At 37.5% G+C, this 15691-nt stretch overlaps 1 protein-coding gene across 1 annotated transcript in view; it reads left to right on the top strand.

Annotated features, from left to right (window-relative positions):
* The first annotated feature begins 4953 nt into the window (after positions 1-4953).
* The window catches only part of PRG4 (proteoglycan 4), a 19766-nt gene continuing 9028 nt past the window's right edge, over positions 4954-15691 (top strand). Inside the window, exons 1-5 of the mRNA XM_006901310.1 lie at positions 4954-5032; positions 9816-9935; positions 12782-12931; positions 13495-13617; positions 15129-15689. Coding sequence (XP_006901372.1) covers positions 4954-5032; positions 9816-9935; positions 12782-12931; positions 13495-13617; positions 15129-15689 — 1033 coding nt within the window. The remainder of the gene's footprint in view (positions 5033-9815; positions 9936-12781; positions 12932-13494; positions 13618-15128; positions 15690-15691) is intronic.

Raw genomic sequence — 15691 nt, 5'->3', positions numbered from 1 at the left:
GCCAAATCCAGAAGCTGAGTTTATGAGTGTGCTCTGTGTGGAAATGATCCCTAGAAGAGAGTGAGATCCGGGTTATATGTGTCTTCTCCACCTCTGGTGACCTAATGGGTAGGAGTTGTGCTGCTAACCCAAAGTAAGATGGTTTGAAACCACTGACTCCTCCAAAGATGAGCAATCTCCTTCTGTGCAAGTTTACAGACTCTAAAACCCAGAAAGTTAGCTTTGAGCTCATTCTGACTTACCAGCAAATGCTATCTCTGCCTGTCTCCCCACACCAAAGCCAATACCAGGATAATGTTTACACTAAGCTGAAGCTAAATGAATAGTAAGATAACACTTTTAGGAGGAAAAAACAATCTGAAAGCAGTCTCAGTTCTATAATTCTATTAAATTATTTTATGGTGTCAAGAAGGAAGATTAAATGCTCACATATACATCTAATACAGCATTCAACACACTTTAAACCTTTACTAGATAAAATAGAACTCTTCCTGTGCTTTAAGGGTAAATGTTATTTCTACAAACAAATTAATTACCCAATAACTAAGCCAAGGAGTCAGTTCACACTCCTAATGACTCTGCATATTGCACAGCAGAACTGCCTCGCAGGCTTGTGAAGGCTGCCACCATCTTTACAGAAGCAGACTTTCTCTCTGTGACTGGTGAGTTCAAACTTCTGACCTTTCAGTTAGCAACAGATCAATCTACCAAGGCTTTTACGTTACCTAGCAGAATACCTGAGGAGGACCTGAAGCACTTGTTGCAGAAGGTGAAGGACTGCAGTCTTCAATATGAATTGAAGCTCAATATCAAGAAAACAAAGACTCTCATCACTGGGCCAATTGGCAGCATGAGTATGGATGGTGAAGAGATTGAGATAGTTAACAGTTTTAGTTTGCTTGGTTCCACAGTCAACACTCTTGGTAACAGCAGCCAGAAAATCAGGAGATGAATTGTAGTGGGAAAGTCAGCTGTGAGGGACCTCTCAAGAGTACTGAAGAGCAACGACGTCAGGCTGGAGACTAAGGTGCATCTGATCCAGGCTATAGTCTTTGCAATTATGTGCTATGCATCGGAGAGTTGGACAATGAATAGGGATGATAGAAAGAGAATTGATGCCTTTGAGTTGTGGTGCTGGAGAAGAGTGTTGAATATACCATGGACTGCTAGGAGAACAAACAGGTTTGTCCTGGAGACGGTGAAGCCAGAATGTTCCCTGGAGTCAAGGATTCTGAAGCTTCGTCTGACATACTTTGGGCATGATGCAAGGAGTGACAGGTCCTTGGAGAGGGACATCATGTTTGGGAGAGTGGAGGGAAGGCGCAGGAGAGGAAGACCCTCAATGAGATGAATGTGTTTGAGACAGCGAGGTTGGCACAAACTAGAATGGCACTTAGGGCTCTTGTACATAGGGTCGCTATGAGTGGCAAACAACTTAATGGCACATAACAACAACAACAATAGCAGAATACTGGAAATTAGGTACTTAAGTGTTTAACAATAAAGCTTCTCATTCTCTTTCATGCTTTATTTATATCACTCATTCACTCATTGCTGTCAAATTGGAACTAGCTGGTAGTTAACCCTCCATCAGATTTTAAAAAGTTGTGAATTGCCTCTTAGAAGAGATTACTCAGCTGGAGGATTTGAGCCTCATACTTCTGTGTTGCCAGCACAACTCCCTGTTCACTAGGCCATCAGGGCTAACAATTTAACAATACATTTGATGACACCTAGAATCTGTTAATATACACACTTGATGTTACAGTTTACATACCAGTTATGTGTGCATGTTTTGCTTTGTATATGTGCAGTTAGAGTCTAGAAATTGGATTTAAGAACAAGTATTATTAAAGTATATTATTAAATTAATTAAAAAGTGTCAATTGTCATCATTATAATTACTTCTACCCAAAGGAAGAAAATGATAGCACATATTATTCCAAATGGCAATGATCACAAAGATTTATTTTTTATTTAAGACCGTTTTTATATTTATATCAGAATCTGATATTCTAGATATCCCTAACATTTTAAATCAATGGTAAGTTATCAATGTAAGAATCTGTGTTGAGAAAGTTGCAAAGCTTATTGCTTCCCTCTCTTGACCTTAGTAAAAATAAGAATTTTCCCAATGGTTGCTTTCCCCTCCCCCCCCCATTTATTTTATATTGGCTGGTGATTATAAGTAACAGAACGCACCATTAACCAGATACCCCTGCCCCAAACAAGAAAATTACCTTAAAGTTTCAGAGGAGGAAGGCATCTCTGAATCTCAAGAGGAAAGAAAAACCAAAACCTAGAAAACAATCATTTCTTGGCCTTTGCTCTGCACCTCTCTGCAAGCTGCTGTATTCACTGGCACCTCTTTCTTCAAAAGGCCTTTGGATGCCTCTGCCTGTCCATAACCAAAGACACTGTGGAATCTCTGAATTGCTTTTCTAACTTCTTCTTGCTGTTTGGTGCTGAGGAGTTAGGTTTTACTAACTGTAACCTTACGTAAAACAGACTGGAACATGACTTGTTAACTGCACCATCCTAATGTTGCCTGCTAAGTATAGGGCCCATGTTAAAGTTACTGGACCATTTCCTTTCATTCCCCCTTTTTTTTTTTGTTGGCTGTTTATTTTGCCAAAAACTCTACCCAAGGATTGGCGCCCCTCCTAATAACATGTCCAAAGTAAGTGAGACCAAGTCTTGTCATCTCCTCTTCCAAAGTCCTAGGAGAGAAAAACAACTGGGCTCTGTTCCATTTGGGTTTTTACTCTCAACTCTATGAATTATGTCTAATGGGGGAAGATCATATTTAAAAATATGGCTAATAGGAATGCACCCTTATGGAGAGGGTAATAGTTCCCAGAAAACAGAACTCATTAGAGTTGAGCAGACAATTTCTTAGCCCAGAAATAATCATTGTGAGGGAAAAATAACTATAGCTGCTGTCTTTAAAGGGGACATAGCCCCTTAAAGTCATGTATGCATGAAAAAGGAATGTTTACTGCTGTAATTAAATAGTAAAGAGATTAGTACACTCCTAAAAAGAGTTAGGTCCACAAAGCGCAGGTATAAATGTTAAGATATGAACCGAGGTCTTTTCATTTTAAGTTCAATTAAACAAACAAAAAAACCCCAAAAAACCCAACAAAAACAACAACAAAGAGGTAATGAATACACCTGAATATAGCTTAGTGAAAATGGAAAAAAAATAATTTGTTTTAATGAAATTTAAAATGAAAAGACCTTTTTTTGTATCTTAGCTCTACTTTCTACTCCCATGAATTGAGGGATGGATCACAAAGTATGAAGCTTCATTTGTTTTACCAAGTTTAACTCAACAGCATTTTGTGGTAATTAAATGCCTACACAGCAGAAGACAGTTATGACTGTTTGGTCCAAGTATGTTTTAAATGCACAACCTTTGCGAAGCATTAGACTAAATGTTGCCAACAAAACTGAGGCATAGATGGTGATGGCCGTCGTTGGGGAAATCACAGCCTGTCGGTGAAAAGAGAGCAGATACTTTCAGTAAAATGTGATAAATTTGTTGGCTGGGGTTTGACAGATCCTGGAATGCTTAAGAGATGTTACAACTTAAGTTGGACCTTGATGGTAGGTAGGATTTGAACAGCAATATTCTTTATCAAACTAGCATAGAGTCTTAAGATGAGCTGGTTTAATGTTTCAGGTTTTCTTGGTGGTAAGGAAGGAAAACCAAGATATTTTCCAAATACTGCCAGGCTTAAATAAAGAGGCTAAGGCTCATATTAACGCAGGCTTTTCCATGGTAAAGCGAACTGGAAGATCTACTGTGTGAAGAATATACCTGAATCGAGTTGAGAGCAGGTTTTCTGTGCTCAGTGAAAATAGCAAATTCAGATAAAAAGGGAAAATGTACATTTGATTGAAAGGTATGAGTTCCCCAAATTTGTAACAGCAGACACATTAAGTTTCAAAATTATTCATTGCTGGATTTAACATTTAGAAAAGGAAGGAAGGAAAGAAAGGGAAAAGAAAGAGAAACAGAAAGAAAGACAGCAAAACCACCAGCACTCGTCGATTTCACAGTGGCAGCTTCAACACCCAGGTCAAAGCCTGCCACAGCTATTTACTGTCTTAGAACAATTTGTCCACTTCACTTAGAAATCAGAAGTGTGTTTTGGCCAATAAATCTAAATTTATTTTGTAGTAGTCATTTTTCTTAATGGAAGTGTTTTCCAGATGTTGCCTAAGTCTAGTCGTCTGGGCCTTCTTCCAATAAATGAGGAAAGATTGATTTCATAGGTTGTCAGTGTTGATTCTGTCTAACCTTTGGGCTGATTGGCCTTCCCAGCTTGTTTGCCTTGATATATAAGACTCCTCGGACACTGGAGGGATTCATTTATTCTTTGACAGGTAAGTGTCAAAGTTAACTGGCTTCTCGTGGGTTTAAATGTGCTTTGTAGTTCAATAGAGATATGCTTTATTAAGAGCATTTTTGAAAGATTTACAAGGAGAGTAGTAGGAAAGCTTAGAAAAGACTCAAATTTTGTAATGCACCTGTTGGAAGCTTATAAATTTATAAACAGTTAAAGGAAATTTGGAACAACTACTTTTTATTTATTAAACTAAACTTTGCTGAAGCAGATTATTTTTCTTTCTTCAAGATAAGACTGAAATCTGTAAGTAGATGCTAAGGATTTTAAAGAGATAAAGAGGGTCAGGAACAGGATTGGCATAGCAACTAGAGCATATTCTCTGCATGCAATTAAAGCAAGTGATAATTTTTTTAATGATAAAGGATTACTTTTTTAGAAGCCTCCTTTCAAGGATAGTATGGTTTTATTATTAGATTCTGTTGTGAAGGCTCCTGAAATATTGTATGTAACAAGGACATATGCTACCATTGAGATTAAGGAGGAGTTTTTCAATGGTTCCATTTGATTTTCAGCAAAGGTTCTGCATCAGAAAACAACCATGAAGTGGGGAATTCTTCCTGTACATCTGCTGCTGCTGCTGCTTTCTGTTTTCCTGATTCAGCAAGTTTCTTCTCAAGGTACTTATTCCATCAAAGCTCCTTGTATTCAACAGCTGTTGCTTATTCGATTTTTTTCTCATGACAAGAAGAAATAGATTTCTAATATTTGATATATTTTTCCAGTTTAATAACTATTATAACTTTAAAATTCACATAAAACATGTAACAATATAAGCCTTCTGGGATTCTCATTTGTTTTATTTTGTATCATGAAATCTTTCAAGAAGAGTGAGCTCTATGTATAGAGCAAATTGGGTATTCATTCCCCCGCCATGTGATTCTTCTGAAAATTTACAAAATACACCAAAATGACTGAGAAGACAAATATTTAAGTAGTACATAATTTTTCCTTGCATCTTTAAAAAGAAATTTAACTAGTCTTCTACATCAAATAAACAATTTTGCAAGTAACTTATTTTGGCATCATGTAGACATAAGTACCATGTCATAACAAACATTTACTGGTTTTAAATGGCGTTTTATTAATCTCAAAAGTGTTCTATCTTTCTTTAAGAATGTATGCAGGTGTGGACTCACCCAGGTGGGAATACCATCTTGTACTGTAGCACTGAACTATTCACACTTCTCCAAGAACAGAGTCAGTTCTGGATGAATGGTTCTTGTTCTTCACATTGCAAAGAACAGGTTATGGTGCATTCATCGAAAACCCATTAGCAAAAGCACATGATCTAGGCTGATTATGAGTAATAAAGGTGGGTTCTGGATTTTTCTTTCCCTTCATTCACTTGAAAACAACCAGAGAGAAGAAAAAATCAAGACTCATGGTTGAAATTGCTAAGGTAGATAGTTCCATTAAGATAACTAAAATTCTAATCATAAAAGAATTCCAGAATTGCTTAGATAAGAAAAGATGGATAAAGCGTGAAAGTATATATGCATATTTAGGAAAGAGGGATAATGATGTTGTTATCTTCTGTTCTGTTAAAATAATATCACAAATATAATAAGCTGAGTATGTTTCCTAATTACTTTTTCCTCTGTAATATAATCAGTTTCTCACTAAAAATTTTACTTTCCATTAAAGAAATGAAATTTAAATTAATGGCTAAGATAAAAGCAATTAACCATAGGACATTTGATTCATGAAACTAAACTTTTCCCTGTAAAGATGATTTATTTGTTTCAGAAATCTAATACTTGTAAAGGATAATCATTTGATTTTTGTCTTGTCTGCTTCTCTGCTTTTTCTTCAACCTCTTTTCAGTCTCCTTTTCTCTTTCTATATATAATATATGTATTTATATACATACACTATATATGCATTTTTGTATGTATTGTGCACATTTTGTATGCAAAATAACTCTGAAAGTTGTTCTAATCTTTATTGTTTTATTTGTATATTAAGACTTTAACTTTCCTGGACTTATCATTTTGAGATTTTTTCCTCAGCATGTTTCATCGTCTATCCATGGGTTTAGAACGTTGTCCCTGCCAATCTGTTCCTAAGATGAATTTTATTGTTACAGTCCGATGCTTATCTCTCAGGGAGGTTATCTCCCAAGTAATTTTAAAAAACATCTAGTAATTGTGCTCTTGTCCTTGGTTTATTTCCCAGGAAAACTCTAAGTATCATTTTCATGTTTAGATGAGATTTCAAGAGTTATCCTCACTTTACAAGTAATTACAAGCACTGATGAAAAGAGGGGCTCTAGTACAGTCTGTGCTGTCATAATCCCCAAACCCAAAACCCACGGAGTCAATTTTTATTAACAGTGACCCTGTAGGACAGAGTAGAACCTCCCCACCTGGTTTCCAGGGCAGTAACCTTTATAGAAGCAGATGGCTATGTCTTTCTCCCACACAACAGGTGGTGGGTTGGAAGAGCTAACTTTTCAATTAGCAGTTGAGTGTTTAACCAGTGTGACACTCTGGCTCCTTCTGGAATAACCACCCTGCTTTAAATTCATTAATCAGGCATGAAAGACGACGTGATTGAGTGGGAAATACAGGGAATTTAGAATTAGGCTAGTAAGTGTTCAGATGCTGGAGTATTTATTTAGATTAGGATGACCAGATAATTGAGTACAAAAATTGGAATATTTTGGAGTGGAAAATGAGTCAGTAATAATAATTCATAGCATTAACTGACCTCTAAACTTATACAAGGCTGTAAGTTTATAAACTTATACGCTAGAATTATGCACTGATTGTACGCCCGTAAGAAAGTCACTTAAATTTCTGTTTTAGCTTCCTTGTCTCTGAAAGGGGATAGAAATACATGGAAACATCTTTATAAGCACTAGGGTGGAATAGTCCATAGGCAGTTGTGCTGTTAACCCAAAGGCCATGCTTCTCTGGTGGTTCAAATCCATTAATGCCTCCAAGAGAGAAAGACGGGCAATCTCCTCCTGTGAGTTTTACAGCCTCAAAAACCAGTTGGAGGGTTGTCTATGTGTCAGTTCTGACTCTATGGCAATGACTTTGAGTTTCTGAGAATAATGTAGGATGCAATGCCCAGCTCAAGGAAAATGGAAACTGGTAAAGATCCTAATAACAGCATCAATATTAGCTGTAATTGCCACTCCTTCCCATTTCCCCAGGAGACCACCCTCTTATGCAACACCCTGTCTAGTTTTCAGGGAGAAAAGAAAAAAAAGCATGATCAAGGTCACAGTAAGATCAGCTAGAGAGCAGCCGAGCCTATAGTTTTTCCAGTCGTTAAAATGTTTCCTCACTAACCAGTTATGTCCCCCTCCCCATTAGCTAGTTCTCTTTCTACAAAGTGATCTGGCCATGTTTACCCTAGTATTGTATAATTTTAGATTTATCAAGCTGTGCAGGGAGATGTGGGGAAGGGTATTCTAGAGATGCTGCCTGCAACTGTGATTATAACTGCCAACACTACATGGAGTGCTGCCCTGACTTCAAGAAAGTCTGCACCAAGGGTAAGTTCTAAAGTCTGATGTCTCCTCTGCCAAGCCTCACTGTCCTGCGAAGCTTCCTGGTGCCCTCTTGGCAGAGTTGTTCTCACACTACTTCGTATCTTTTGCTTAAGTGTCTTTCCCTCCACTTGCATAAATGTTGCCTTGTGCTGTGCTGAAGATTGGTGTCAAAGCTTGTGGTCACTGGGAGAGGGTGAGGGGAAAGCCATCATTTATTGGTTATCTCTCTTTAAAATGCCCTGTCTGAAACCAGCACCACCAAAATCAATCACCAATGAGTTGACTTTGACTCAAGGAAAACACATGTGTACTAGGGTAAAATCGTGCTCCATAATTTTTTTTTCCTCCATAGTATTTTATCAACTGATTTTTGAAGTAGCTTACCAAATCTATCTTCAGCAGTGCCTCTGGGTGAATATGAGATAATAGCTGAGAAAACTAGTTGTTTACATCATCCAGAGATATCCTGCTTTCAACAGCACCTTAAATACAAGTCACCCAGTCATCCACTGTTCTTGTTAGTTGTTGCTGAGTCAACTTCAACTCACAGAAACCCTATGAACAACAGATATGAACTTTGCTCTATTCTCATTATTAGTTATTATTGATTATATGACAGTAACTAGTAATGAGTAAGCAATTATCTAAGAACCAATAATATAATTGTACAGAGGGGGGCAAGCCTTTTAATTATTTTATTTTAGCTATAATGTCTAATACTGAGTTGAGCTTCAGTTGTAATTCAAAGTGTCTTAAATTTTAGATTATGAATACTATTTCACTTAAACACATTTGGGGCCATTTTGTTATTAACATAGAACCGTTTCTCATTCAATGTGTGAATATTATGATTAAAATTCTTAAAATGTTTCATTTACTCTAGAATTTACATGTAAAGCCAATAAGTATGTTGTTGCATTGTATTTTTGTATAAGATTATGTTGTTACATGCTGTCAGGTCAGAAGTGATCCATAACTGACCCGCCAGCAGGTTTTCACAGAGGCTCTAAATCGCATAGGTGGAGACTGCTCTTCTTTCTGCCAGGAAGTAGCTAGTGGAATTGAACCATGTGCTTTTTGGTTGACAGCTCAACTCCTTACCACTGTGCCACCAGAACTCTCTAACAGCTTCAAACAGGACTTTTGTAACTCACTGGATCTGTAAGCAGGTTTTTGTGTATTTTTTAACGAGTAGGGAGTTCTGGTGGCCCAGGGGGTAAAGAGTTGCAGTGACAACTCAAAGACAAGGTGTTTGAATCCAAATGCTGCTCTGAGAAAGAAAGATGGGAAATATCTTCTTTGTCCATTTGCAGCCTCTGAAAACTCACTGGAAGGTCAGCTATGAATTGGTTCCAACCTGATGGCAATGAGAGAGAGAGAGCTTTCTCTTAGTTTAGGCCATGAGATTAGAATGAACACCTTCCTATTCTTTGCTAAATTTGCTACAGTGAAGATTTCTGCATTTCAAAGGATTTTCAAGCCTGTACTCATTTATCTTAAGCCAGTTAGTTGAAATATATTTTTGACTCGAATAGTCAATATTACAAAGCAGTGGTGTAATGAGAGAAAGACCAAGGGCTGTCATATGAAGGATGCATGATTGTTTACAGGTTTCATAATTGTCCATTGTATTCATAAATGACTCAAGAAGCACTTGGCCATCCTTGAAGCCATGAAGAGCAAGAAAAGTTCCCTAAATTGCCATACTGCTTGTTGACTTGGACTTCCTCCACTTGAGACACTCTAAATGTTTTACTTAATGATGAACCCAAATTTTAAATAATGGACTTTGAAAGTACACTTTTGGAACACTAACCAATTATGTGGTGGGATATGGCTACCAATACACAGACTTTGCAGAGCCCTCAATAACTCATGTTCCGTTTTGTTCTGGATAGAGCTTTCTTGTAAAGGCCGCTGCTTCGAGTCTTTTGTGCGAGGGAGAGAATGTGACTGTGACTCACAATGTAAGGAGTATGGCAAGTGCTGCCCAGATTATGAGAGCTTCTGTGAAGAAGGTACGTTATCTCTGGGTCTACCAACGGGTATCTTAATATGCCAAGATTAGTGCGCCTACCTTACCTTCTAACACGCAGTCCACCAGGGGCCTTGACTTTACTCACAGCTAAGCTCTTCCATAGTAATTTTATTTCATGGAGATTAATTAAATAAAGAGAGTCTCTTCCAGTAGCCCTCCCGCTCTGCCAACCAGCACACAAAGCGGCTGGGTTAAGAAGGCGACAGAACAAGACTGCACATGTGCCTGCTTTCATGCTTCCAGTTTGATTTCCTTCCAGGTTAAGCCAAGAGTAACCAATTCACACGTGGTTTCCTGTCTCATTCGAATGGTGCTAATTCCACAAAGCCAACTGTCCTTTGAGTTCTCTGTGATTTTGATCTCAGTGTTTAAGATATTAAAGGGCAGCATCCACACACTCAGCTTCTCAGAGCAAGTAAATATATGAATCTATTTAAGCCACTGAAATTTGCAAGTCAAACTTTGAAGACATTGCTAACTTTCAGCTGAATTTTCCTTCCTAGCGCTGAAGTTCCTCCAGCAGTTTCTGCACAAATGGCTGTTTCATCTCATTACTGTCGAATTGATTCTGACTAGAATGATCCTGTAGGATGGAGGGAAACTGCCCCATAGACTTTCCAAGACTATGTTATTTATAGTTGCAGACTGTCACATCTATCACAAAGCAACTATTAGATCTGAACTTGCAGTTAGTTGTTGTCATTGTGCATCCAGTGGGAACCTGACCCTCCAGAGAGTTTTCAGAGACAGTAACTCACACAAGAGAAGGTAATCAGTCCAGCTCCCTCAGAGCCACTGGTGGATTCTAACCCCATACGTTCTCATTGACAGCACAGCTCTTTCTCACTTGGCCACCAGAGTTCACACTAAACTATGAGGCCACTAATGTTCCTCGTAGTGTTCCCTTAGAATCAATAATACAGATATTCCAATTTTGAAATCCTCTTCTCTGGTTATAGGCTCTGGAGTTAGCTATATAACAATCTAACAAAAGCCTTCATTCTTTGAAAAAGAATTCTAAAAACACCCTTAAACAACAGGCCACTTTTAAAACACAAAACAAACCCTAAAATGTTTGTTCTCAAACATTTTGCATTGTTAAAGTAAGAATGTTTGTGGAGGTAAAATTGAAGATAAAATACTTGTGGAGGGAAAGTGAAAAATAAACATTACTTGCATAATCTTATTATTTTATTTAAACAAGTTTGTGCCTCCTGCTTTAGAACGGGGAGAAAAATAGGGTGGAAAATTGTTCATCAGCATAACTGAAGATTGTTTCTTAACTGTTAAATGTTATTGTTGGAAAGCATGCCAAAACATTGAGTATACACCCTTATAATAAAAAATCCAGAGCACAAAGTTCTTGCAGCTTACAGAGGACCTATAATGAGTGATACACACTGACTCATCGCCCTGATAATGGTTTTGGCTGTGAGACAAAAAGAGAAAATTTATTTTGGACACAAAGATTAAGTGGGGGGAGAAAACAGGAGTGATGAAATTTTGAGGGTGCATCTTAATAAGAACAAGGCTTCATGCTCCTGGGCATTTAGGTCAAGTACTTGATGTTTAAACAGAACTCCAAGGGGGACAGAGAAATAGATGGAGCAAGAGTAGGCAACTTTATTTGCAGAGTTCACAGAGATGGTTTGGTTCTGAGAGAAAAGAAAGGAACTTCCCAGGGTTCCAAGGATTTGTTTTTAAAAATAACAAGACAACTATTTTGAGATTCACTGCTTAGTTGTTCCTGTGTTGCTACAAATACTGCATGTCGATATGTCTATATAACTTAAAATCATAGCATGTCAACAGTTGATGGAACCAAAGCCGTTCAATCTCTGCATAATGTGGCTAAGGAAACTCAGCCCAAATGGTTCATGGATTTTCCCAGCATCACTAGCTAAGACACAGCAGGAGTGTGTCTCAAACTGAGTCTTGTTAGGTGTGGGGAGAGGGAAGGGAAAGTATAGTTGTCAATTTGTGGAGTTAAGAACAGTAGAGTTCTGAGATGTTTGGAAGAGCATGATATCTTACCACAATTCTGCTCTACCCAGAAAGTAATGATTGTTTTCTGCTTTCTTATCTACCAGAAGTCCTATTCCTTTTTTTCTGGTTCCCAGTGATAAAAAAATGTATTTTCTTCTAAACATGAAAAAGATGGCAGAGAAACAAATAGTTTAAAAAGATAGACAGCAATCCATTAACAGCTGTTTATCTTTATGAAGGGCAACACATTTTAAGGAAAAGCAAAACGTGAAGGTGTAAAATTTCCACAGAAGTTGATAAATGTAGAACTTTAGTTACAGAAAACACAAACACAATGCTAATTGATATCATTTTATTTAAACTGATATGAAAACAGAAAAAAAATTTTCATTTATACATAGTATTACTTTTAATAATACTTGAGATCAGGCTCACAGAATAAAAAACTGATTATTGAAATTAATAATAAACTTAAAAAAAGAAATCATCTAGAATAAATACTTTGTTTGAACACAAGTAAGCAAAATTCAGAAGGAGTCTGACCCATTAGACAAAGATCACAATGATATTAGCCTCACAGGTCTAAGCTTGGAATTCAGGCCCTCTCACTCTTGAAATATTTCTCCTTGTCATAATTTACAGCAATCTATGAAATGGTCTTTTATAGTATGTTTGCTTGGAATTAGTTAGTTTGGAGTTTTAAGGGTTGGAGTCAAGTCGGCCTGCACTGGTTTACACCAGCATTTGCTGTTGAATACAGATGTTTCAGTGCTTTTCACCATTTAGACTTGCTGATGAATGTTAACAGGATGTTAACCCATTTGTCTTGCTTGGCCTCAGTGCATAACCCCACATCACCACCAGCTTCAAAGACTGTTCGTCCGGCTCCAGCAGCATCTCACCCCATCAAATCAACCACCAAACGTTCACCTAAATCACCAAACAAGAAGAAGACTAAGAAAGTTATAGAATCAGAGGAAATAACAGAAGGTAGGAAGGTGATAGATACAGCAAAAGGAGGATTTCTTAGATGAAATCACCTTATATAAGACAACCCGTGGACTACTTATATAAGACTGCCTTTTCCTCAGAGAACAGGGTAATCTTGTAAGTCATTAAAATGCTTGTTACAGTTTTTGTTTCCTTTTAAAGTTTTTCTTGCTTCAAATTAAAATTTAAGCAAAAGCATAAACCCTTAGGTATTTACACGCTTTCCTTTTTTTACCAAATGCTGCATAGGTCTAGGCTAAAATTGTCAAAAGGGTAAATATTATGTTAAAAAAAGAAAAAAGTCAATGTTCTTCTTTACAGAATAGATTCTTCAAGAAATTTTTTACATAGAAAAATGGTTTTTTGGCTATCTAATAGTTAGATGCCTGCTTTAACTAACAAATTAAAAAGGCAGTTGATCATATTACTGATGAAATAAATAGTAGCAGAATACAGATTCTTATAGTTCAGTAAAACAGCAATTCTTATTGTGTTTGGATTGGCGGTTCTTCTGTTGTTTTAAATCACAGTTCGTGTGATCAACCTTTTCATTTGATTTATAGAACATTCTGTTTCTGAAAATCAAGAGTCCTCCTCTTCCTCCTCTTCTTCCTCTTCAAGTATTCGGAAAGTCAAGTCTTCCAAAAATTCAGCTGCTAATTCAGAATTAAAGAAGAAGCCCAAAGGTTTGAGCATTGATAAAGATCAAAGACTATATCAATGCCATGCTAAGAATAACACTTTAAAAGCAATGTGTGTTGGTAGAATGGGGGTGGTATAAATTCTGTAGCAATTACTTTCGAAGATAACCAAAGAGTTCTTCCTATACGAATTTCATACCAAGCAACTGGAAACAACTCTAAAAAACAAAAGCTAAGAAGATATTGTAAAAACAAGTGTGGAACCAGAGGGTAGCCTGACATGATTATTCTATTTTACAATTCCTTTCTACTGTATTTTGCTCTTTCTTCTTGTTCTTCCTCTTTCTTTCTTGTGTTTTCATTTTTCCTTCCCCAGGTTTGTTTAACACTTAGCTGCTGCTGATATGTTTTACCAATAAGAATTCGTTTCTCTTGAGCTTCTATGAATTATTTTTATCTCCACTAATAGATCCTCTTTATTATTTTCCTAATAAATTGCATGTCATATTTGGTTCATTTTTCCCCCCCTAGTAGGTGATATACTAGAGAGTAGGCTGTTATATCCTGGAAAGAGACGTCTTCCACTCTTCTGTTACTTGTTAACTTTCTCAAATCCTAAAACAGGTTCTATTATTCCGGGAGATATATTACTGGACTTATGAAAAGCTCTTTTTCCTGGGTGGTTGTGATCTCCTCTGAAACTTTTCCCTCTAGCTGAAGTAGATACTAGTCATTGAATCATCCGGTTTCTTGCACACATAGAAGTATAATATTTGTTTCCTAAATGACATTCAGCTTAGCGATGTGCCACTTAGGCTCTGCAGTTTACCAGGTTGTTATTGTTAAGTACCATCAAATTGGAACTGGTCCAGCGCTGACCCTCTGGTGGTTTTTCAGAGGCTGTAAATTGCACAGGAGTTGACTGCCATCTTTTCCTGTGGAGCAGCTGGTAGATTTAAAACATAAACTTTTGGGCCGGCAGCGCAGCTTACATTTTAGCTATGGGAAATCCCTTTAAAAAGGATCTTTTGGCTGTCATGGCATCCTAATCCACTTTGTACTTCCTGTGGCAGTGCCATATTCAGATGAGCAGAGGGAAAGAGAAGAGTAGCTAACACCAGGTATCTACAGGGACATGGCTTGGCCAGGACAGGGGTTATCAAAATTGTAGAAGCTTCAGACTCGATTGTTATAAGAAAATTTGGAGATATTGGAATTGGATTTTCAGGGGGAGCAAAGTGTACTGGGTGATAAGAAACAAAAACGATAAAGGAGAGAGCAAAGGGTATTAATGTAAAGAGATTAATTTATGCTTGTAATTTCAAAGTTGCCACTGACTTCCAGGGATTAATCGTGTACAGTTTACTTGGGATGTTCATCCTTATGTACTTCCTAAAACAGTCCAGTAAGATTAATATGTTTCATTTAACAATAAATGAGGACCTACTAAAAGTTAATAATTTGTCTAGAAACACAGATATATTACAGATGAGATCTTTGTATCAAGTTAACGACAAAAAAAAAATCACAAGATGTATTATTTTTTTTTTCTCTAGCAAAAGATAACAAGAAGAAAAGAACTCCAAAAAAGACCCCTACCCCAGAACCACCAGTTGTAGATGAAGGTGGAAGTGGATTGGATAATGGTGATTTCAAGCTTACTTCTACTCCTTCCATTTCTACCACCCAGAGCAATAAAGTTACCACATCTCCAAAGATCACAACAGCAAAACCAGTAAATCCTAAACCCAGTCTTCCACCTAATCCTAATACAAGTGTTGCTAAAGTCACGCCCAAAGAGGCATCCTCTACAGCCAACAAAGAGACAACAGTAGAAACTAAAGAGGCTAGTTCAACAAGTAAACAGACCTCAACAAGTACAAAAGAGAAGACTGTTTCAGCTAAAGAAACACGGAGTGCAGAGAAAGCATCCAATGAAGAGTCTGCACCCACACCTGAAGCACCTTCACCAACACCCAAAGCTGAAACTACAACCAAAGCCCCTGCCCTCACTACCACCAAAAAGCCAGAGACCACCACCCCCAAAGAGCCAGAGACCACCACCCCCAAGAAGCCAGAGACCACCACCCCCAAGGAGCCAGAGACCACCACCCCCAAG

Source organism: Elephantulus edwardii, unplaced genomic scaffold, assembly GCF_000299155.1.
Source record: "Elephantulus edwardii isolate Elephantulus edwardi_28Jun2011 unplaced genomic scaffold, EleEdw1.0 scaffold00318, whole genome shotgun sequence".
In the NCBI taxonomy this organism is placed as follows: Eukaryota; Metazoa; Chordata; class Mammalia; order Macroscelidea; family Macroscelididae; genus Elephantulus; species Elephantulus edwardii.
The sequence above is the reverse complement of the archived record's forward strand: the minus strand, read 5'-3'. Positions and strand labels throughout refer to the sequence as shown.